The sequence below is a fragment of the Miscanthus floridulus genome, chromosome 3, assembly GCF_019320115.1.
Source record: "Miscanthus floridulus cultivar M001 chromosome 3, ASM1932011v1, whole genome shotgun sequence".
Lineage (NCBI taxonomy): Eukaryota > Viridiplantae > Streptophyta > Magnoliopsida > Poales > Poaceae > Miscanthus > Miscanthus floridulus.
Window position 1 is genome coordinate 88243236 of NC_089582.1, and position 25178 is coordinate 88268413.

A 25178-nucleotide genomic window follows, 5' to 3' on the forward strand; every position below is an offset into this window, starting at 1 on the left:
ATGCCAAAAAATAGGGGATTGGGAGTATAAATCAAACTCCCACATCAATTTCCTCCACTATCTCCCACCTCCGATTCCTATATCCTTTCTCTAAACTTGTCAATAGAGACGGCCTTATCTGTGGGTTGTCCTTTCTCTAAAGTTGCCAATAGAGAGACCCTCCTCTGGGTTGTACGTGGCCTTATCGCTTTCTCGACTTGGCCAGTGCCCAACAGAGCTAACCGGCCAGGCCCAAGTTTAGATAATGGACAGTTCAACAATTAGGCAGCCCAAAATGAATAGAGATCGGCATCTTCTTCAACCTCCGACCGTGGCTGCGGCTCTGACAGCGCTCCTTCAGTTCGCCACAGCCTCGCAGAGGGGGTTGGGGTACCAGCTCCAGCGGCTACCTAGCTCCACCTCGCTGTTACGGTAGGTCCGCTCCTGTTCTCGAAGCCTCGTCGCGCGGGGGCGGCGAATCCAATGGAGGGCGAAGACGAGCTCACCGTCGGAGGGGGCGTGCCCATCCGGCCGCCGCGGCTGGAGGACGCGGGGCTCGAGGACTGCGCGCTCCCGCCGGAGTCCATCTCCGAGGCCTTCTCCCTCGCCGCCGCGGCCGTCGCCTCCCGCCTCGCCCGCCTGCCCTTCTCCGAAGACTCCGACGACGACGAGGGCCGCGTCTCGGCACCACGTGGAGGAGGCTGCGTGGATGACGCCGGACCTGACCTCGGGGCCGCCCCCGACGCCCTTGTCGGCGGCGGCGTCGCGGGCGACGGCGGCGTCGACGAAGTCGTGGTCGTCGGCGCAGGGCGCGGAGGCGGATACGAGGACGCGGTGGTGGTCGGTGGGCGCGAAGAAGAGGAGGATGCAGTCGTGGTGGTCGGGGAGCGGCGCGGGGAGAAGAAGCTGGGGAAGGAGGATGGATGCGTCGAGGGGGTCCGAGAAGGGGTCAGTGAACCCGGACGGGCGCAAGGCGGTGAAGAGGGCGAGGAGGCGGCAGAGAAGGCGATCTTGGTGCCGGATTTCGACTGAACAGCTCAATTTCGGATCGCAAAATTCTAGCATCCCACTGTAGCTTGGGCCAAGGTGTGAATTTCAATTTAGCTTTGTTCTTATTAGAGGTTACTGCGAGGGTCAGATCTTTTGCTGCATGTTGTTTGCTTGGCAGTAATGTAGTGTGGTTTTAAGCTCAGACATTTTGTTTATCTTAGATCTTTAAACTCAGATGACAGTTTCTCAGATGTTTAAGCTCAGGCGAGAGTTGCTAGTAGTTTCTTCCTTACTGATGATTCTTGGCTGCTATGTGCTTTCTTGATTTTGATGTGGTAAGGACTGGTGATTGATGTGGAATGACGAAACAGCTTCTGAGCTTTCACCTGTGATGAAAGATCTAAAGAATTTAACTAAAAACTTCTTCCTTGTGCACAGTGGCAATGCATCATGTATGTAGTGCTCTTTTCTTGTCAGTAAACTAAGTTATCTCTGTGAACAAGTAGAGGCTAACTGGATTATAATGTTAAAAACATAAATGTCCGAATTTCTATTCCTAAGAGGAGAATTCCTGCAATTTACTAAATTACTGTGCATCCTGAAACCATTTGTCACATTGTTTGCTATAGAAGGGTAAAGTGTCTGAAAATTATTTGCTGAGGAGAAGGCGAAATAGGATTAACAGGGAATGTATTGCCTGTGAATTCAAACATATACTGGTCCACGAGAAGCGACTTGATTGAAATGATGCACAAAGACATTTTCCAATTCCCTTTGTGTCACCAGAAATGCCAGTGGAAATTGTGTAAGCTTTCTGGTCAAAGTCATACCATTTTCAAGCTTGATAGTGTTTCTGATGCTGATATATTAATAACCAAAACATTGTGGAACTGGATGAGATGGGAAAGAACTTTCTTATCAGATAGAAGGTTATCCAAAATTCTATAGTAACTGGTAGAGGAGCTTCAAAGGTTTTGCATTTCTAGCAACAAATTAGTAGTCTCTCCGTGTGACATGAATCACATAATTTATTGCTTCGGGTGGCTCGTGTGACTGATGAATGTTTCAGACCACCGTGCCACTTCCAAACATAGAGCAATACTGAAACTTGGACAGTTCTTTTGTTGTAAGATACTGATGGTAACCAATGAGTTTAACGGCTAACACTCAGACCTGCTGAAAATTGTTAATGATAGGAGGAAATGGTAACAAGGCTCATTCAGCCTGGTGATCTAAACACTTGAGACTTGGTTCACTAGTAGTACTGACATTTATGTGCTTCAGTAGATCCAGGTAACCATGCTTGCTGCAGAATTACTGCAAAATAAGTCCTCACAGTAGTATTATCAGTTTCAAGAAATCCTTTTTTGGAGAACATGCAAGCCATGCAAAACTTTTCTTTTTTTAGACAAAATTTTAGTAAATAAGCTATTTGGATGAGAAATTTACGTAATTGTTAATTCTGTATACATGAAAAGTTGGCATCAGCCATCTGCTTCATCTTTTGTCTATGTACTCTCTCCGTCCACAAAAGAATGTAATTATGGGATCCGTGCCAGCCAACTTTACTCAATTTTGATCAAGTTTATAGTAAATAATATTATCATTTATGTCTTATAATAAATTTATGATGAAAATATATTCTATAACTAATCTAATGATACTTATTTTGTATAAAAAATATTAGTACTTTTTAAATAACTTTGGTCAAAGCTCAAATCGGTTGACTCCTCGATATGCGAGAGTTGCATTCTTTTGTGGACGGGGAGTATTGGGGTTGTCAACTCTGCATTTTGAGACCTGATGCGTTCTCATGTTATTTGACGTACTAGAAATAACAGAGTTCATTCTTGTTGTGTTTACAGTGTATTTTGACTCTGTCTATTTATACAGGATGAAATGGATAATATTGAATTGCTTGTCACCATCACCATAATTGAATACAAGCTTGTAACTGGCTGTGAAACAGTCGCTTACGTTTTTCCATATCAGGTTGCTGGCACTCTGGCAGTGGACATTGGTAAAGTGCAGGGGCTTGCTGGTAAGTGATGACAGTCATCAGCCACCACAGAAGTACAGTAGTTACTATATGATCGATAACCCCTGTGGCGCTATGTTGGCACGCACCGAACCTGGTGGATTTTCTATCTAGTTTTAAGAGTTCTTTATCACCATTTCACAAAACAAGGATGTATAATAATAGATCTTTTTTTAGTGCTATGTAAAGCTTTCTAAAATATTTGCAGCTTTGTAAAGTTTTATCGTCATTTCTTTAAACGATACATATACATCGATCGATACCTGAGGAGTCGTAGTCACAGACTCAGCTTGGTAAAGCTTTTGTTGATGCGAAGATTAGTCACACATCAGCTAGGGCTAGATCGCCTGAGTCGTCACGGACAGAAGAACGCAGCGGGTAAGCAACACACTTTCGCGGTGAGGAGTTGCGAGGTTTACGAACAAATCAGCAAAGGATAACCCAAGACTCTTTCGTGGTGAAGAACGGCGAGGTTTATGAGCAAACCACCAAAGAATAATCAATCGTGCTTACGTGACGAAGAACGACTAGTTTTCGAGCAAACTAGCAAAGGAACCGTTAAAGCTCTCGCTCAGAGGGATCTTATTAGGGCGAGGATGTTGTCGGGTTGCCATAGGTCGGTAGGAAGCCTAGGGCGTCATTCTTGGTCGTTGCATCAGGGATGAACAACTGTATGGGAGTTGAAAAAGATTAGGGAAAAAGGAGCACTAGATGTAAAAGTACGATTGGATTACTGGATGTAGTTAATCGGTCATGATCCTCTACTATATATAGAGAGATCATCTACTATATATAGAGGGGTGATCTTATCTTGTAGAACACCCTTCTAAGACTTATTTTTTAAGTTTTTCACGAGTTTGGATCGAAATCCATCATACCAGATCCGAACGGGGTCTTTTATTAGGTCTGTCGGAAGTTCGATCGGAACTTCCGGTACTTGTCGGGACTTCTGACGTAGAGATGACCGCGGGACACTAGGGGCTCAAAAGGGGCAAAATAATTGTACAAAATGGCATAAAATTTTGTCACACTAGACACTCGAACCGGACACCTCAGGCTTCACAGGCTCTTTATTTGACCAACGTGATAGACCGGTGAGTTCATTACAGAAGTTGTTTTAATTGGGAAAAGGCAGCAATGATCTGAATGCACTGGTTCGCGGTTTAGGTCCATCGGCATATGAAACTGTGTACATGTGCGCAATGATCTGACGGTGTCCATAGTTTTTTTTTTCTCGATCCGGCCATTCACCCATTTTTTCATTATTAAGAGGATAGACGGTGTCCACAGTAGTTAACACAAAATGTTATTATCAAAATTTTAATATTATTTATAGGATTCAGAGGAGAGTTCACAAGCAAGCTACTCCCCATCGGGAACATTGCTGATGATGTCCGCTACATGCACCACCGCTACCACGGCCTCAGCCGCCTCAGTGAATTCGCATACCATCTTGTCGATGACGTCCCACGACGACTTTGGCAAGAACCTCGGCTCCACCGTGTTCAGATCAAGGCCGGATCGGAGCTGGGCGGCGGCTAGGGCCGTGGCGGCCCCATGACGGACACCATGGGTAACCACCGCCGCGACCCACGTGGGCAAGGCGCGGAGGCTCTCCTTTAGGTTTGCCCCCATGGGCGACACCGTGTTGACAGCGGCGAGTGCCGCGTCTTGTAGCACATTGAGTTCAAGGTGGTGCTCCTCCGTGCAGATGGCCGCGTGGCGCGCCACTTCCCCTCTAGTTCACGCGTGGTGTCCAGCTCGCCTTGGACGCCACCCAACTGCTCCTGGACGGTCGCCAACTGCTGCTGGACGGCGGCCAACTGCTCCAGACGCCTAAAAAGAGGAGCAACAAAGACTGTCACACACTCAAGCCCGGCGTCGCACGGAACGCATAAATGAGAAGACACCAACGCTTACCGACGACCAGCGCCTAGGCTTCAGCGGCCGCCATCTCGGTCGTAGCCGTTTCTTGGTCGGCTGCGGCGAGTGCTGTCTCCACGGCATAAAAGCACTGCCATAGCCGCTCTGACTTCTGCCTCTCGGTCATCTCCTCGGCCGACATGACCCTCAGGCGCTTCCCGTTCGCCATGGACCAATCTTGAGGGCGGAGCAGAGGGATGGGAGCTATAAATCGTGGTTATGTACCCTTGTTCATTCTACTTCTGCTTTTATAGAAGGATTTACGAAGAAGCAGTTATCTACGATTACAATGATCCCTCATCCTATGGAACGCCTTTTTTACAATGACCCTCGGTCCCCTTTTTTTATCTCTGCGCCCGTCCCTTTGGTCCACCAGATATTGTGCGTCATTCAGTTATAAAAATAATGCTAGGGAATCTGAACTGCATCCTATGGAACGACGACTCAGTGTGTGAGTAATGAATGTCCCAACTTCCAATACCGTCTCATCGCTTTCCCCGAGAACCGGCGTCTTCCATAGATCACGCGGATCTTAACTACTCTTCTCCGCTTCTCCAACTTAAGGTTGGCCTATTTAAGCCGGGGCTAGATCTGCTTCTTGGCAATCCACACACTCCTTCCTCCTTAGATACAGATAGATACACACAAAGCTCTTGAGCCAACCATCTATATTTTCTTCATCGCCATGGCGCTCCTTCTCCAACTTCTCCAGCGGCAGCAGCGGCGTTGGGAGAAGGCCTTCAAGACTAGGTACTGCCGACATCTAGGCGCAGCGGGGGTTGCTCTATCTAGGTGCTAGTGGAAGTTTTATGATTAAAGGAGTTCGCTTATTTGGGCAAGCCAAGAGGTACTGAATGCATTTTGGTATCCCTAGTTTGGTATCCGATATGCGTAGGGCCACTAGGAAGGTGATATGTTTGTATGTAAAGTTGCCACCTTTCTGCCCTGCGCATTTCTTGTACTGCTGCCGATTCATCAGTCCTGGCATCCTAGCGATCCTCCTTCCTCTAGAGCATCAGCGATGGTGGCGGCGCTTCTCTTCAATGCCTCCTCTTCTTGCCTCTATCTCTCTCGTGCTCACGACTATGAGAGGTGTAGTAGGAAAGGTAAAGCACCTCACTGAGATGCTAGTGGAAGTTTTGCGAGGTGCGGCCTCAACCTTAGCTTGCACTGCTTGTCTCCAGACTCGATTCTGGGATGTACCTGTACTCGATAGGTCTTTGTTATTGTACACCCAGTAGTCTTCTATAGGCCTTTGTTATTGTACAACCATGGAATGTAACTGAAGTTATCAATGAAATTGTTGTGATGATTGTCACTGTGTTGTTTATATATAGTTTTTGCCATACAGAAACAATTAAGAACTAAATGGTTGTGACGTGAGCGGTTTACATAAATCATCGTATCATACGGTGTACTTCTGCATTATTCTATTCGGGTTATACCCCATGCACTCTGACTTCCCATGTACGAGTCCTTTGGTCCGCCAGATATTGTGCATTGTTAAGTATTGTTATAGATGAGGATGAAATGTGGCAGGGAATCAAAAGTGCTAGGGAATCAAATGTGACAAGGAATCAAATGTGGCATTGTGTTCACCACTCCATCGCCTGTGACACGCATGGGGTGGCCACGGATGTCATGGACCTTGACTGTTGTCTTCCCCGCACACGTCTTGAGGTGGGGCTATTTAAGCCAAGGTAAGGGGAGCATCTCTAGCAAACTCCAATCCTTCTTCCTCCCTTCGCATCAGAAAAATGAGAGAAAACACCTTGAGTTGCACGTGGTAGTCTCTTGTCGCCATGCGCTCCCTTCTGGTCCGCCTCTTATCCTCATCAGAAGTTTGCACCAATGTGAGACGCATTGTGCTAATGCCAACTTCTGGTGAGGATAAGAGGACGTCCACGAGCGTTTCTCATGAAGCTATTGTGAGCTATGCCCAACAAGTCTCCTGTTGCCATGGCCTCCCTTGTCCTGCATTGACTCCAGCACCGCTGGGAGAAGGCCTTCAAGATCATAGCTTCTTCCGCCAACACCTATGCATGGCCATATGTCTGCTCATCCTGGGTGTTAGTGGAAGTTTCACGAAGATAGGGAGGAAAGCATGCTGCCATGGTGCTCTATGATGGCGAAGCAACCACCATGTCTGAGTGCCTCCATGCATGTAAGGTCCTCCTCCAACCTATGGTGGACCTTAGCGAGTGGGGCAGTACATGGGGTTCTAAAAACAACATAAACCCATGCCCCGCATGGCCCCTGTGTATCGATTCGATGACTTGGACCTTGTTTGGATGTAGCTGGATTTGCATCAACCCATATGTGTTGGGGTGGATTGGAGTGGAACTTGAACTAAATTCCACCCCAATACACCCTAACACATGTGGATTGAGGTAAATCCAACAACATCCAGAGAAGGCCTAGCTTGGTCATCCGTCGGCATTGGGTGATCCTCTCTCGTGTGAAGTAATTAGCTGAGGGAATAGGTGTCCTATGTAGTCGGGTATGGGTAAACCCCATACTTGAGAGGTCTTTATTATTGTACATATGGAAGTATTTGATAGGTCTTTGTTATTGTACACCTTTTGGAAGTAATGGAGTTTTTCAATAAAAAGTTCATTTACCAACTTTATTGTTGTATATTTGACTCTGTTAGATCAGATGACACTGGTTTTCGAAGTAACTAACGGTGGTAAGTTTATGTAAATAGCCATATCAAGTGGTGGACATGTGTGCTATTAGATCAAACAACACTAGTTCTCTTATTAGTACGTAATGGTAACATGTGAAAGGGAATCTGAACCGCATCGTGTCCTCCACTCCGTCGCTCTGTAGTAGCGATATATTAACCGTTGTGATCTTGTATGCAACTCCATTTGTATTCCTTCCTTCCCAGAGCTCTCCCCACTCCCATAGTAGATCTAAAATCGCCAAGAATGTGTGGTTGCCTTCTCCAAACCTACTTCTCTCTTAGCCATCGCCATGGTGAAGGGAGAGCCTTCAGCGAAGCACACACGGGAGGGGGATGAAGTCATGCCCATGTTGAAGGAGGATGACGCCGTGCCCATGGTGAAGGAGGATGACACCATGCCCGTGGTGAATCAAGATGAAGCTCCGGTGGATCCCTTTGGAGATAGAGACGACTAGGCCATTGGCATCATGAGTAAGGCTTTCTTGAAGATTAGGCGTGTGCTACAGAACACCGATCTGGGCACCCTCAACCCGCCTTGGGAGGAAAAGGTGAGAAGTTAGGTCTTCATTTTTCACCAACAGGCCGATGTCCTAGAAGAATTGCTAGCCTACCTAAACAAGAGTCATGCGAACAACACGGAGTTCATCCTCGCCTGCTACCATAGCCAGATAGATGGCCTCGACACTAGCATCGCGACGTAGGGAATTAGCACTGCCAGCAACACTGAGAAGCACTGGCGCAACCTGGTTCATGCCGATGCTGAGCAAGTGCCCAACCACATCACCGCTGACGAGGACAATGATGTTGATACCAACAATGAGGACGAGGACGAGGACGTGATTCCGATGATGAGGAGTAGAGGTGATTTGTTATTTGTTCAATGACCTGTGTCAATGTTGAATCATGAGATAGAGTGAGACTGCTTAATTGTCGTCCTACTTTGTGGCACTGTGTTCAATTGCTCAGTAATGTATTGTCGTACTACTTTGTGGCACAGGTTTCCTCATTGACTTTGCACGGTTTATATACACGGGCGTATAATATGGTACATGTACGCTATTAGGTCTAACGACACTGGTTCCCATAGTAAATAACTGTGATTTGAATTGAATGTTCGTCGTATCGTGCGAGGGTATTTGAATCTTCCCCATGGACTCTGATTTCCCATATAAGCATGCACGTGTCATTTGGTCCACCAGGTATTGCGCGTCATTAAGTCATGTTTAAGATGAGGATGAAATGTGGCAGGGAATCAAATGTGCTAGGGAATCTAGACCGCATCGTGTTCTGCGCCGAGTCACCCGTGACTCGCATGGGTGGCTACAGAAGTCACCCACCTTGACTGTTGCCTTCCCCACTCACATCTTGAGTTGGGGGTTGGGCTATTTAAGCAAAGGTAAGGGGAGCCTCTCTAGCAAACTCCAATCCTTGTGCCTCCTAGAAAAACCAGAGAAAACCTAGAGTTACCTGTAGTCTTGTGTCGCCATGGCCTCCCTCGTCCTGTATCGGCACCAGCGCTGCTGGGAGAAGGCCTTCAAGATCAACTTCCACCACCACCTGCGCGCGGCTATATGTCCATTCATCCTGGGTGTTAGTGGAAGTTTCGCGAAGATTGAGAGGAATGCAGCCATCGAACGACCCTCTGCTAGGACACCGGTTGTAGCATTACAGCCAGAGCACCAGCGGTGGACCTCAGCAACTGGGTTATTTTGCAATGGGTTCCTCTCTTCCCCATGGTTTCCTATGCGAGTTGGTCTCCTCACGGGGCACCTCCTCCTCTCGGGGCTCCTTCTCCGCACCGGATTTCATTGGGTATGTGATAGAGAGCGCTTGATGGGGTTCTGGTGTCCGCTTGGTACAAGTGACCAGTTTCTCATGCATAAGCACAAGCCGCATTCGGGTATGGATTAGCCCCATATTCGTTAGGTATTTGTTATTGTACATCTATTGTTTGATTGGTATTTATTATTGTAAACCTGTTTAATGTAATGGAGTTTATCAATAAAGAGTTGCTTGCATCACTTTATTATTGTGTAATGTTCACCCTGATCGAGTTTGGATGATACGGTGTACATGTGCACTATTTCATCAAGCGGCAAGGGTTGCCAATGTAAATAAAGGTTATCTGTTTAGTACCATAGGTACATCATACGGTGTACATGTGCGCAATTAGATCAGTGGTACTTGGATGCCCTCCTGCTGGCGCTCCACCGTATCCGCCATGTTGGCGTCCATACGCCTTCTATATTTCTTATATTGATATTAATTGAGTTTATTAGTGGAGATGGCTTGAATAGTTTGTACTAAGAAGTTGGAAATTAGTAGGATGACATGGCTATTAATAAGAGATGACATGAATAGTTAGTGGGATCGTAGATGATATGGATCGCATGCATGTCGTGGTTGTTGTCTAATTACTCTTTCGTATTCACCGTGCCATGATGCCTCAGACTGACTTGTCATAATGAAGATGTTGGCACCTAACTATGACATGTCAAGCGGTCATATGTGTCAAAGGCGCACAAATGGAATGTTCTAGGCAACAATAAAAACAGAGATGTTCAAAGTTCAAACTTAAAGTACTTATCTATAGTAGTATGAACGCTCGTGGGGAGCATTAAGAATGATGTCCTGTACATCCATCAACGCCGAGACAGTGTCACTCGCGGGCTGAAAGTAGACGACGAGCTCCTCTCGCTCGGGAAAGGATGATCATGGCAGGAACCCTGGCTCCAGCCCACGCAGGCCCCTACGCCAAAGCTAGGCAGCAGCCCCTTGGAGAATGCCGTAGTTGGTCACCTCCATGACACGCGCCTGCAAGGCATAGAGACACTGCTCCATGGTTGCCCCCATAGGCACCACCACATGGACGGTGGTGATTGCTCCCTCGTTAAGGTCATCGAAGTGGCGCTTGTTTTTCATCGACAACTGGGTGGCGACGTGGGCGTTGTTGTCGGCATCCTAGCGATGGAGGATTGCATCCGCCATCTGCTAGACTAGGTCATCATTAGCTCGATGCAACTCCGCCGTCTTCTAGACCAAGTCACCATTGGCTCGATGCAACTCCGCCGCCTCAGCCTAGGCAACGTTCAACTGCTCCCCGATGCCTGAAAAAGGTGATAAGAAAACCCTACAACTGAGCACATGACATCACACAAAGTGAAAGAGCAGGATTGTGGCTAATGCCTTACCAGCGAGACGCGCCTAGGCCTCGACAGCCACAACCTCTACCATGGCCATTTCACATTTTGACATGAAAAGCGCCATCTCCACGGTGTTGAGGCACAACTACAGCTGGTCCACCTCTCGGGTCTCCTCCCCGAGGGTGGATCAGGGTGTTGGTTTCAGTGACATCGAGGTGCCTACCACATCAGCGGGGAAGCACTACGCTAGATGCGCCATGGAGATAGCACTATACAAATGGGAAGCATCAAGTCCACTAGAGTAAGATGAAATGCAAGATCCGTACTTACCCGTACTCCCGTCGCATCAAGTCATGAAGGAGGGGAGGACCTCTGAACACCTGCTCCTCCATCGAGTCTTCCCTTGGGCGCTTCTGCTGCGTCGCCATTGGAGATTTGGAAGATGGGGTTTCTCAGTGGAGTGCCGAATGAATTAGAAGATAACAAAAAGGAAGGTAACTATAACGAGTTTAGAAAGGAATCCTACTTGCTTCCCCTTCTTAGCCTCCGCTTTTATAGAAGGATAGGCGTATGATACGGTGTGGTTATCTAGTGGGAGATGTATCATTCGGGCATGAATGGCACTTGATCTTGGACGTTACACACGATGTGGATGACTCATCCCAAAACAACATGGCTCTATTCCCGAGGTGACCCACGGCGAGGCCGCATCAACCCAGTTGTGGTTCTTGAGGCACCACCTAAACACTCCCCATCATTTCACATTGAAGCGGCGTTGGAAGTTGGATGGAGAAAATTTACTCCACCACAGTAGCAAACATGTAAAATATATAATTAATGTTATGTTCATTATTATGACAGTGATAAATTAGTTCATTATCATGCTTTATTATCATTTTAGTTTTCCTCTATGTGCACCCAAAACTGTATCGATGCATGAATCTCTCCGTTCTTCCATTGAAGGACAAGAACGACGCAGCACCTCGCAAAACTTCACCCTCACTAAGGTGCTCTACCTTCCATCTTGGAACCCTTATGGTCAAGGGATGCAGATCTACTTCTTGACTCTAAGAGATCCAGGATGGAATATAAAGCACTCGACCTTGAAGTACTTCTCCCAACACTGCTTTGCTGCCACTAGAGGAGATGGAGAAGGAGCACCTCAAAAACTTGCACTAGCATAGGTGCTTTACCTTCCATCTCATAGCTCTCAGAGTTGATGGTTGCAGATCTTCATCTCAACTATGAGAGGAGTGAGATAAAACATAAAGCACCTAATCTTGAAGGCCAAGAACGATGCAGCACCATGCAAAAAACTTCAACCTCAGTGAGGTGCTCTACCTCCATCTTGCAACCCTCACACAGTCAAGGGATGCAGATCTACTTCTTGACTGCGTGAAAGATTCAAGATGGAATGTAAAGCACTCAATCTTGAAGTACTTCTCCCAATGCCACTATGGAGTATGGAGGCATTGAACAAAAGAGCATTTGAATGATTGCACATCATCTGTTAATAGAAGATCTAGAAAGAAAATGCGCAATCATCCATGTGCTCTCCTATTCAGCACCTTGCATCACCTGTACTAGGCCACAGCCCGAGAGAGCAAGGACAAGGAAGAGTGTATCTACTCTAAAAGATTAAAGGTGGAAGAGTGTGTGGAATGAGGCTTAAGAGGTGCACCCAGACCTGGTTTAATAAATAGGCCAACCTTGAAGATGGAGAAGCAAAAAGGAGCAGATAAAACAAGGTCAATAATAGAGCTAAGAACAAGTATAATAGCAGACTATATTATTAGCCTTGCTCTTCAGTACTTGGCTATAAGCTTATAAGTTATAAGAGCCAATTATATAATAGTTGTTTCCTATTTGTCTATAAAAAAATCTCTTTCCTATTCCCCCTCACAACACTTGCTATTTGGGTCCACCACTACATATGCATTCGTGCCTAGCTTGGTGCTTGCATGAGAGCCAAGCTATCATCTCTCTCCTCTCTTCTCTCCTCCACATCAGCCTGAGCTTGGTTATAAGCCCATTATTGTACTCGCCCTTAAGGTGCGTGATCTAGGCATATACCTCCCGTATGTTGTATTCAGCATTTCATACATTGTTCATTCCATACAATCAGGTGCATGTGTCATGCTGCCTCAGATTGACTTATCATAGTGATGCGGTGCAGGTATCTAGTTCGAGGCGGATCATCTGGTCATGAATTGCACTATGGCCCCTGATCTTGGATGTTGCACACGATTTGACAGCTTAGCCCAAAACAACGTGGTTCGGTTCCTGGTGGGACCCATGCTGAGGCCACGCTGGCCGATTGTGGTTCCTGAGGCACCGCTCCAATGCTACCCATCATTTCACATTTAAGCAGAGGGCTGCTCCTGTTATTAAAATTCCCAGTACCCGTTTCTCCACCTACACACGCCTGGCCTATTGAGAAATCCCATTCTCAACTACAACTCCTCCACCCACACCCTCCCCATCACGTTGCCATGTCGACCTCCCACTCCCATTCTCGTTCGCCTCCCAACTGTTCGTGTTGTTCTCCAGCTCCCTCCATCGCCCTCCCGCATGCTCTGTGATTCTCCGGCATCTTCGACACCATCAACCTCACCAGCACTGATGGTCTTGGCGTGCTCCCATTCATCCCCACCTGCACCGACAGTCCTGGCATGCTCCGGTTCACACTCGCTGGCATCGATGGTCCCAGCGAGCTCCTGTTCGCCCCCGCCCGCACTGCCGGTCCCGGCGCCCTTGCTGGCACCACTACTATCCGTTGCTGATGAGGAGGAATCTGGCGAGTAATGAGGGCACCATGGATTATCGCCAGGTGTTCTGTGTACCCGCTCGATGTGTGTCAATTCACACAGGAGCTATATCTAGATTAGCAATAATGACTTCGATCAGTGGGATGGCACTGATCTTATATTATTAAGTCATGTAGAAGTAGGATGTATGAAAATGACTTCGAGCAGTGGGATGGCACTGCTCTTATAATGTAATAGAAGTCATGTTATATTAATGATATTAACTCTCCTAAAGTACTACCAAGTACAATGTTTGAGTTGCCGGTTCCTACATTAGAATGCAAATTTTGGCAACAAACCAATTAGGCAGTTGCAAATTTTGGCCACAACCAATATATTTCGTAATGGAAATTTTGGGTATCAAGTATCAACCAATCAGGTTGATTTGGCAACCAAAATTAGAGTTTCTAAAGTGCCATGAAAACATGGCAATTGGGTATCAGCGTTTGATACGGACGTTCCCCTCCCTAATCGGGCTAAGTGGAAAACATCACTATTGTTCCTAGCTGAGTGTCAGCTTCCATTTGTTTGTTCGCAGTCCATGGTGGGACCGACGGTGATGTTTGACGTAGCACCGCCGTCCTAGGATTTCGACCGGTGGTGTAAAATGAACCGGTATATAAGTGCACAGGGCAAAAACTTTTCCCCAAATTTTCCATTCCCGCCCCGCTTAGAATGGAGCCGCTCCTCGCTTGCCGTCGCCTTGCCTGTCATTGCCGTTCCGCCCGCTCTCCGCCATAAATCCGGTTTGTAGCACCATTCGCCAGTCCCCCCACACCCACTTCACCATTCACCAGAGCCACTTCCCTCTCGCCGTCGCCCTGACATTCCGCCCCCTCTCCTACATAAATGTGGTTCACAGCGCCGTTCGCTGACTCCCCCCCACCGCTCTCCACCATTCACCGGTGTCGGTGTTTTGGGCCCGGCGGGTCCTCAACCGACTAGTGAAAATGTACTGCGTGCCCCAAATCCTAGATGGTGATGCAAAGAGACACAAGGTTTATACTGGTTCAGGCAATAGGTGCCCTACATCTAGTCTGAGAGAGTGATCTTGTATTCCTCGCACCGAGGTGCTTGTAGTAGGGGCTTACAAGCTGAGAGAGGGAGCTAGTCCTAGGTCTCTGCATAGAGTGGCGTGGGTTGCTTGAGATGTGGATCTCTTGCAGTGAGGGAGCACATGTGTTATAGAGCGTTGTGCGTGCCTTGCACGTGTGTGTCCCCCTGCCTAGAAGCAGCCCCGGTCACTCCCTTTTATAGTCGAAGGGAGGCACGGGGGTGGTACATGGATTTGCTACATGGCATTTTGTGAGCAGAGATGGCATGTCCGAGCCCTGTAGCTCATCACTATGGTGGCATGGTTGATGGAGCGGCCTTGTCCTCGGTGCACTGGAGCGATGCGCCGGTCACGCCTAATCCTGTGCGACGTGGGAGCTCCTGCGGCCTAACATAGGGCATGGCGTGTACTGTGGATGACGTGCTGGTCGCTGTATGTTTGGCCGACGCGGGGAGCCGAGGCTGGGTAGATGCGATGACGTGGGTGTATCGACTCCAAGGATACAGGAGCTTGGCCCTATGCACGATGTGGGAGCTCCTGTGGCTTGCCGTAGGGTATGGCGCATACTGTGAATGATGTGCTGGTCCCAGAGTGCTGACAACGTAGAGAGCCAAGGCCCAGTTGGTGCAGAGGCTAAACCATTGTGGGGGGGCTCAGCGGGCACGAGTCCCAAGGCTACAGGAGCCCAGAAGCGGATAGCCGAGGCTCAGAGGGAGCAGTTGGTCTTGTACATCGATTTCAAGGCTACAAGGACCCGGACTTGACTCTCCACGCCATGCTGTCCTTGGAGCAAGGGTTAGGCAGCATAGTGCAGGACGGGTGTCAGTCGTGGCCATAGTGCCGAGCACAGCGGCCGATAACCCCTGCCCCATCCTGTCCCAAGTGGCATGGCGTCGATCTGACTCCCATCTTGTCAGCCACTCCGCTGTATCGAGCCACCATTCAGCTAACGTCGCGGGAGTGGTTGGATGCGTTGGTTGGATGTGACGTCCTCATCCAAGGCCTTACGGACAGGGCCTTGGGCGAGTCGAAGAATCGGTACCTCATTCGAGGCCTTATGGGCGGGGCCTCGGGCGAGTCAGAGAATCGGTACCTCGTCCGAGGCCTTACGGGTGGGGCCTTGGGCGAGTCGGAGAATCGGTACCTAGTCCGAGGCCTTACGGGTGGGGCCTTGGGCGAGTCGGAGAATCGGTACCTCGTTTGAGGCCTTACGATGCGGGGCCTCGGGCGAGGCGGAGAATCGGTACCTCGTCTGAGGCCTTATGGGTGAGGCCTCGTGCGAGTTGGAGAATTGATACCTCGTCCAAGGCCTTACGGGCGGGGCCTTGGGTGAGTCGGAGAATCGGTACCTCATCCGAGGCCTTACGCGTGGGGCCTCGGGCGAGTCAGAGAATCGGTACCTCGTTCAAGGACTTACAGGTAGGGCCTTGGGCGAGTCAGAGAATCAGTACCTTGTCCAAGGCCTCGTGGTTTCGTTCTGGGCTGAGCCTGCTTCGGGTGAGCCCGGATATTGTTCGAGGTGGGTCGGGCGGTCCAGCCGAGCCTCTGATAAGGTGGGGGTTTGCCGGTGGTTGTCTCTTGGCTTCGATATTTACAAGGTCTAAGCGATTTTTTTGGTTCTTGCTTAGGGGACCCCTTTTTATGGCACCCGACAGTAGCCCCCGAGCCTCGGGGAGAGTGTGAGCGCTCTCCCTGAGGTTTTAATGAGACTTGGCTAGCGGCAGCTCCTGGCGGGATGGTGTTTCATACTCGAGGCTTCGGTGGGTGCACACGAGCGCACCCACCGGGTGTAGCCCCCGAGGCCCTAGAGGAGTGGATTTATTCCTCCAGGGGCTTTTCTCATGTTGAGCAAGGGGTTTTATCGCATTTGCCGAGCCCACGAGTGCGAGTTCGGGTCGCTGGGCCTCGGCTTGGTTGCAGGAAGAGCCCCCGAGCCTCTACTCAGAGCAAGAGGGCGATCAAGAGTTTCTCTGTCTTTTTTGTGCGGCCCTTGTGCATCCTTTTCGTTTAGAAGGAGGGGTGGAGTATGCTAGGCTACCCTCGGTGGGCGCGAGCAGTGACACCTCCGATGAGCTATTACCGGGTAAGTCCGAGTGGAGGCCCGTGCCCCATTCGATAGGGGTCGGCTAGCGGTCCAGAGATGCACTCCAAAAGTACCAGAGGGCTTCTCTAGTGGGTCCTAGGGCCATTCGATTGGCCCCGGGGGCTCGGTGCCTCCCTACGGTGGGATCCCATTCAGAGACCTTCCTGCCGGTCTCGGACATGACTTAGGGCATCCCAAGCAATTGCTTGCTTAGGCCTCAGCCATGTACGGGCTCGCCCATTGTCATCCCTGACTCTATTTTCCCTAGGGCAGCTGTCGAGACCCTCGGGGGCCCAGCCTTCGAACCCCTAGACCGTAACAGGCTTGGTGCCTTTTATCGAGTTCATCGAGCCACCGAGTGCGAGTTTGGGTTGCTGGGCCTCAGCTTGGTTGCAGGAAGAGCCCCCAAGCCTCTACTCAGAGCAAGAGGGCGATCAGGAGTCTCCCTGTCTTTTTTGTGTGGCCCTCACGCATCCTTTTTGTTCGAAAGGAGGAGTGGAGTATGCCAGGCTGCCCTCGGTGGGTGCGAGCAGTGACACCTCCGGTGAGCTGTTACCGGGTAAGTTTGAGTGTAGGCCCATGCCCCATTCGATAGGGGCCGGCTAGCGGTCTAGAGACGCACTCCAAAAGTACTAGAGGGCTTCTCTAGTGGATCCCAGGGCCATTCGATTGGCCCCAGGGGCTCGGTGCCTCCCTGCGGTGGGATCCCATTCAGAGACCTCCCTGTCGGTCTCAAACATGACTTAGGGCATCCCAAGCAATTGCTTGCTTGGGCCTCGGCCATGTATGGGCTCGCCCATAGTCATCCCTGACTCTGTTTGTCCTGGGGCGGCTATCGAGACCCTTGGGGGGCCAGCCTTCGAACCCCTGGACCGTAACGGGCTCGGTGCCTAGTTCCTTAATCTGAAAGGAATCGGCTGGGGGATATTCCCTTCCCATCGACTGATGATGGTGATTTGCGCCTTTTGAGGTGGTTCCTCGGGGAGACGGAATGGCGCATGCCATTGCTGTGGTCGAATGAGACGCGATGTCTGTGGATGGGACATTACTGTGTGCGCGCGATTAATAAGGAAAAGGTGGACGCGTGGGCGGTTTGGTCGGATCCGGATTAACTGTGCTAGATCTGAGGGAAACTTCCCTAGATTCATCACCCATCCGTTTCGCCCTCTTCCCTCCCTCATAAATATGTGACGAGCCTTGCCCCACCCCTCCTTACCTTGCCTGCCTACGTTCGCCCTTTCTGCCCTCGAGCGGTTGCTAAGAACAGAGGAAGAGAGCACTGGGGAGAAGAAGGGAGAAGGGGGAGGAAAGGAGAGAGAGAGAGAGATAGCGAGAGCACGCCTTACCGCCATAGCCACATTCTCCACCGCACCCATGGCCAGCGGTGCTGTTGTCGTCCAGGCAGATCCTTGGGGTCCGTCCGACGTGTCTGCGGCGACGCTACAGTCGCTTATCGACGACGTTCTCCTCCACCTAGTTACCAATCCCAATAGACCAAAGTGGATTGCTTTGGGGGGCGAGCCAGAGCCGAGGCCACGCGATGGCTACATCGTGAGCTTTGTGGCCTTCCACAAGCGCGGTCTCGGCTTGCCGGTGGACTGGTTCATGCGGGCGCTCCCGCATTACTATGGCATGGAGCTCCACAACTTCAACCCAAACTCCATCGCGCAAGCGGCCATCTTCGTCGCCATCTATGAGGGGTACCTAGGCATCACCCCCCACTAGGAGCTGTGGCTCCACTTCTTTTGGGCGGGGCTCAACACCAAGCCGGCGGGTACGGCGGGCACACAGAAGGCATTGAGGGCTGGCGGCTGCACTCTCCAAGTGCGCCAAGACAGGCAGCCCTTCTACATCCTAGCCTAGCTCACGTCGTCCAACCGCCGCTGGTACAATAGCTGGTTCTATCTCCGCAATGACGACGGCGGGCTTCCCCCCTATACTAGGCGGGTTGTGGAGAGCCAACTGGAGAGGTGGAGGTACGATGTCCCGTTGGCTGATCAGCCCAAGCTACAGCCGCTCCTGAAGGCACTGGAGAGGCTGCGTAGGTGCAGCCTTACGGCGGCCGTGGTCGTGGTGGCCTTCCACCACCGGAGGGTGCTGCCGTTGATGGCTCGGTGGCAACGCCTATTCGAGATGACACCGGGTGAGCCGATCGATGGCATCTGGTTGTCCACCATTGCCCTTTCTGATGAGGAGGTTCTACGTCTGGTGAGAGAGATGGTGGAGGGGCGGTAGAGGAGCAGTGATCTGACCTTATTCCTGATGCACCCGTTGCGGGGGTACATCTCTCTGGTGAGTCACGCGTCGCTGCGGCCCCCGAGGCCTCCTTGCTCCTTACGTCTTCAATTTGTTCCCTTACTTGCGTTTGCCATTCCTACAGGTGATGAGGGATGTGCGAGCCTCCCCACCGCCCATTTCTGAGGACGCAGAGCGGTGGGAGGAGAACAGGGCGCACGTCGATGCATACAAGGAGCGGAAGGACGTCGAGGAGGCAAGGCGCAAGAGGAAGAGCCTTGAGCGCGACAAGGTAGAGAAACATTGCCAGCAACAGAGGCACGACGGTCTCCCGGAGGAGCCGTCTTTGTCATCATCGTCGAGGGATTCTTCGAGCGATGATGACAAGAGCGAGGCGGGGCGGGGTCCCCTGGACCATCTCCCTGATGTCAGGGAGATGGCGCCCGGGGCATCGGCGAGCGGCCTGGCGTCTCTAGGAGGAGGAGGAGAGGACGCCTCGGGGTTGGCAATCGCCCGCCCCGGGGCCGAGGCCGACACGCTTGAGACACGAGCGTTGGGGAAGTGCGCCATCAGCCCGATGGGCTCAATGGCGGAGGTGGAGTGTGACGATGGGGGTGACTCAACTGCCTCTGTAGAGGGTCGAGGGGGTGTTGGAGTCCAGCGAGGGCCGGCTGGTACCGGTGGACACAGGGGCCATGCCACCGCCGCCGCGACCGCCGTTGTTGAGGACGAGGGATGTGGTGCGGAAGCTATTGTGTCCTCGTTCAAGGTAAGTGTTTTGTTAGTGGAGTTTGTAGCATCTCCCACTCATTCTTTGGTTGTATGCTGACCTCGTGAGTGCTTTGTCTTCAGTCAAAAGCATCAGGCGGAAGCGCCTACCCTGGCGCCACATAAGGCACTCAAGGTGAGCACTAGCTCCACCGCCCGATGGGTGGTAGAGGCGCAGGCCACCATACAGAGCCAAGGCCGACCTGAAGGAGCCGGTCACCCAAGGAGAGGCTACCGAGGCGGCCATGAAGCAGGTGGGAGAGGAGGCGCCTACGCCCCGTGAGGCCAGGGTCCTTGAGTTAGGTGAAGCTGAGGCACCTTCAATCACTGAGGCCACCGAGGGTGAGGCCAAGGCCCCTAGGACCTCCGAGGCCAAGGTGGCAGAGGTTGGGGCTTCTAGGGCTTCCGATGTCGTGGTGGCAGATGCCGGGGCTCCCAGGGCCACCGAGGCCAAGGTGGCAGAGGCTGGAGCTCTCGGGACCACCGAGGCTGAGGTGGTAGAGGCCGGCTTGGGCACGGCGGAGTCAGCGGCCCAAGATGCGGAGATGGAGGCGGGGCAAACTTTGGTACCGCCCTCGGTCCAAGACCCACCGCCATCATAGGAGAGCGCCCGGGAGGTGGAGGTTCATTCAATCTCCTCCGATGATACTTCCCAGGGGAAGGAGGTGGTGGACGCCAAGGCAGCTAGCACCACGGAGCAGCCAGCTCTGACCTCCAGCGAGGGGAGCTCGACCCTCGTCCGGGTACAACCTGAGCCCCACAGGTGGGATAGCCCACGTGTCTTGTGGCAGAGCCGGTACGACCCTGAGGGGGAGCCTCTGTTCACCCTCGAGGATGCGGCTGAGGGGGGCACTAGGGCTCCTTTGAGCAATTCCGCCAGCTGGCGGAGCAGTCACTGTGGACAGTGCTATCCGTCGTGGCTAACGACCTGCCCGGCGTTGCCCAGGTACGTGCTTTCTTTTCTCGTGCTGTGTCATCTTTTTCCCGAGTTTTCTCATAGTGCTTGATGTTTATTCTGCCTATCTAGGAGCTCGAGGCCCAGTCCCTTAGGAAGTTGATGTTCCTCCAGTGGGAGAAGGACGTCTGGGACCAGCTCCGGCAGCAGAAGGACTTGCTCGCCAATGCCAATGAGCTTCTATCGGCATGGAGCGCAGAGGTGGAGGACCTCGGCCTTTGCTGTGCTGATACGAAGGCTGAGGCATCCATGGCTCGAGAGCAAGCCATCCCTTTGGTGGCACGGATCAAGGAGCTAGAGGAGGAGCTGACCCGAGTGGCCGGTGAGTGGGACACCTTTAGGTCTCGGGCCGAACAAGTGGCGGCTTCTGCCAAGGTCGTCGCCAGGCAGCTGGGGGCAGAGCAGGGTATGCACCTACTGATAAAAGGTGCCCTAGCGGAGGCTGTCAAGGTGGCCGAGGCCTTCCGGGTCGAGGCCTTAACCTCCCCAATGCGACGTAGAGCTAGAGAGGGAGGCTTCTAGGGCGGCCGAGGCCTCTCGGGTTGAGGTCCAAAATTGGAGAGAGAAAGCCAAGGGTGAGTCTCATAGGCTTGCGCCCCTGTTCGGCTTGTTTTTCTTTCGTGCTTAACTCCATCCCGCCTGTCTTGGCACAGGGTTGGAGAAGGAGGTCACCCGGGCAGCCAAGGCCTCCGTCACAGTGCAGGCAGTGCTCGAGGCTGAGATCTAGGAGCACAACGCGCTATAGTGCGCCGCCCATACCGCCTACGAGGCCCTGGAGGTCGGAGGGGTCGAGTCGGGTAGCTCCCTCGAGAGCCGCTTGATCGCGTTAAGTGGCCGAGTCCACGAGCGGCTTCTGGGGGCGCTGCATTTGGGCGTCAAGCGCGCCTTGGCCGTCGTCTCCTCACACTACACCGGTATCGACCTCGAGGCTGTCAGCAACTATTACGTCATGGCTGATGATGATGAGAAGGCCGAGGAGGAGGTCATGAAGCTGGTGGAGGCAGCTGAGGCCCCTAGCACGGCACTGGCCAGGTTTTTCGAAGAGGAGGTGGTTCCTCCTACACTGACCGCCGACGCTGGCGACCCTGAGTTTTGACCTGGGCCAATGGGGCCATGTAAATAGATTAGGACTTACATTATTGTACCATGACGCTTGTGGCCGTTGAGGCCTTTTTAAAGTACTTATGTGTATATGCTTTTTAATTATTTTTATTGTATTTCCGAGCCTCTACCCTCTGTCTTGTCTTTGAACATATCTCTTACAAAAAACTTCCTTGGAGCCTAAGCCGCCCTTCGGGAAAAAGGTGGTGAGGGAGTTGCCATAGCCCAGAGGCGTAGGCCGTCTCGCGGCTCAGCCGACCTTTTGGCCCTGAGACAGACTTTTGGTCCTTAGGTTTTTTACAATAGATTTGTCATAGTATGCGAGAGAGTTTGGCGTAGAATTTTTTTTTCAAAAAACAACTAAAAAATGGTGTCTAGGACTTAGGGGGGGTCCCCCCTTCTAGCCCCCAAGGGAGGCTTGGTTCGACGAAGGTAGAGCCGAGTCTTGTTCGAGCCCCGCGGTGGGCACCTCTATAGAGGCAGAGCCGAGTCTCCCTTGTAGCGTTATCGTAACGCTGATCCCCCATCGATGGGCTCGGGGGGTTTCTCAAAAAATTAGAACAACTAAAGAACATCTCTTTATTGTATTTCAAGAAACAATGTATACAATGCTTGGAAATTTAAGGGTAGAAGCGACGTAGCTATTCTATGTTCCAAGCGTTGGTGAGGATTTTGCCCTTCTTGTTGGCTAGCTTGTAGGTCCCGGGCTTTAGCACTTGGGCGACGATGTATGGCCCTTTCCATGGTGGGGCCAGCTTGTGGCGGCCCTTATTGCTCTGCCTCAGTCTTGGCACCAGGTCGCCCACCTTCAGGTCTTGACTTCGAATGCGCCGGGCTTGATAGCGTCGTAGGGCTTGTTGGTACTTGGCCGAGTGTAGCAGCGCAACATCTCGGGCTTCCTCTAGTTGGTGGAGGGCGTCCTCGCGGGCAGTGCGGTTGCTCTACTCGTTGTAGGCCTGTAGCCTTGGGGAACCATACTCCAAGTCAGTGGGGAGGATGGCCTCGACTCCATAGACTAGGAAGAACGGTGTGAACCCCGTGGCTCGACTCAGAGTGTTCCTCAGGCTCTAGATGATCGACGGGAGTTTGGCAAGCCATTTCTTGCCAAATTTCTTCAACCGGTTGTATATTCTTGGCTTGAGACCCTGTAGGATCATGCCGTTGGCACGTTCTACTTGGCCATTTGTCCTAGGGTGTCTTACGGCCAACCAGGCCACATGGATGTGGTGGTCATCGTAGAACATCAGAAACTTGTGGCCGGTGAATTGTGTCCCATTGTCAGTGATGATGGTGTTTGGAACCCCGAACTTGTGGATGATATCAGTGAAGAACAACACCGCTTGCTCGGATTTGATTTGAGTGATCGAACGAGCCTCGATCCACTTGGAGAACTTGTCGATCGCTACTAGCAAATGGGTATAGCCCCTGGGGGCCTTCTGCAGAGGCCCAACCATGTCTAGCCCCCACATGGTGAATGGCCATGTAATGGGGATGGTTTGGAGGGCTTGGGCCGGGAGGTGCGTCTACCATGCATAGTACTGGCATCCCTCGCAGGAGCGTACCAGCTTGGTGGCATCGGCGACCGTCGTTGGCCAGTAGAACCCTTAGCGGAAGGCGTTTCCGATGAGCGTCCGAGGCGCTACATGGTGCTCGCAGGCTCCTGCGTGCAAGTCCCAAAGTAGGGCTTGGCCTGCCTTGGTGGTGATGCACTGTTGGAGGATGCCAGATGGGCTTCGCCTGTACAACTCGCCATTGCTGAGGACATAAGTTTTGGCTTGTTGTGTAAGCCATCAGGCTTTGGTTCTGTCTATAGGAAGCTCTCCTCAAACGAGGCAGTCAAGGAATGGGACTCGCCAGTCCATGCCCTGGTCGGCCTCGGGAGGCTCTGCGTTGATTTCCATGGCCTCGGGCTTGGCTACAGGGGTCTTGGGCCCTGCAGTGGGCTCAACTAGTGGGCCCTCTTCTGCCGCCAAGGCGTAGTCGATGGAAGGCTTATGGAGGTCTCTGGCGAAGATGTTCGGGGGGACCATGGCCCATGCCAATGCCATCTTTGCCAGTTCGTCCGCGACCTCATTGAATTTTCGTGCAATGTGGTTGAGTTCGAGGCCATCGAACTTGTCTTCTAGGCGACGCACCAACTTGCAGTACGCCTCTATTTTGGGGTCATGGCAGTTCGACTCCTTCATCACTTGATCGACGACGAGCTATGAATCGCCCCATATGTCAAGATGCCATACTCCAAGTTCGATGGCGATCTACAAGCCATTGATGAGGGCTTCATACTCGGCTGCGTTGTTGGAGGCGGCGAAGTGGAGCTGAATCATGTAGCGCATGTGCACTCCAAGGGGTGAGATGAAGAGTAGACCCGCGCCTGCCCCGGTCTTCATCAGGGACCCATCAAAGTATATGGTCCAGCATTCCGCCTGGACTTGAGCAGGTGGCAGTTGGGTGTCGGTCCACTCAGCCACAAAATTAGCCAAGACCTAGGATTTAATTGCTTTTCGTGGTGCAAAAGACAGGGCTTCCCCCATGAGTTCGACGGCCCACTTGGCTATCCTACCCGAGGCCTCCCGGTTCTGGATTATCTCTCCCAGAGGGAAAGACGGCACCATGGTCACTCTAGGTGGGACTCAAAATAGTGACACAGCTTGCGTCGAGCCAAGACTACGGCATAGATCAGTTTCTGGATGTGGGGGTAGCGTGTCTTAGTCTCGGAGAGCACCTCGTAGATGAAGTAAACAGGCCGTTGGACCGGTAGAGCATGTCCCTCTTCCTGCCTCTCGGCCACTACGGCTGCGCTGACCACTTGGGTCATTGCGGTGACGTAGAGTAAGAGAGCCTCGCCCTTTATCGATGGCACCAGGACGAGAGGATTGGTGAGTAGTGCCTTGAGCTTGGTGAGGGCTTCTTCGGCCTCGGGGGTCCAAGAAAAGCGTTCGGATTTTCTCAAGAGGCGGTAAAGAGGCAAGCCTTTTTCGCCAAGGCACGAGATGAAACGGCTCAGGGCCGCAAGGCAGCCCATAACACTATGTACTCCCTTAAGGTCTCGAATTGGTCCCATGTTGGTCACGGCCGAGACCTTCTCTTGGTTGGCCTCGATGCCGCGCTCCGAGACTATGAATCCCAAGAGCATGCCTCGGGGGACCCCAAAGACACACTTCTCAGGGTTGAGCTTGATGCCCTTCTCTCTGAGGCATTTGAAGCCTATCTCCAAGTCATTGACGAGATCACTGGCCCTCCTAGACTTGACCATGATGTCATCCATGTAGGCCTCGATGGTTCACCTGATGTGCTCATTGAAGACATAGGTCATGCACCGCTAGTACATGGCCCCTGCATTTCTGAGGCCAAACGGCATAGTCACATAGCAGTACATGCCGAATGGGGTGAAGAAAGAAGTCACGAGCTGGTCG

At 51.6% G+C, this 25178-nt stretch overlaps 1 protein-coding gene across 1 annotated transcript; it reads left to right on the forward strand.

Annotated features, from left to right (window-relative positions):
- Positions 1-270: 270 nt before the first annotated feature.
- Positions 271-3249, forward strand: LOC136546067 (uncharacterized). The gene is made up of 2 exons (XM_066538047.1): positions 271-1065; positions 2962-3249. The coding sequence occupies exon 1, from the start codon at positions 463-465 to the stop codon at positions 1009-1011; it is 549 nt and encodes a 182-aa protein (XP_066394144.1). The 5' UTR covers positions 271-462; the 3' UTR covers positions 1012-1065; positions 2962-3249.
- The last annotated feature ends 21929 nt before the right edge of the window (positions 3250-25178 follow it).

Coding starts and splice junctions, on each gene's coding strand:
- LOC136546067 (XM_066538047.1), top strand. CDS start 463: ATGGAGGGCGAAGACGAGCTCACCGTCGGAGGGGGCGTGCCCATCCGG.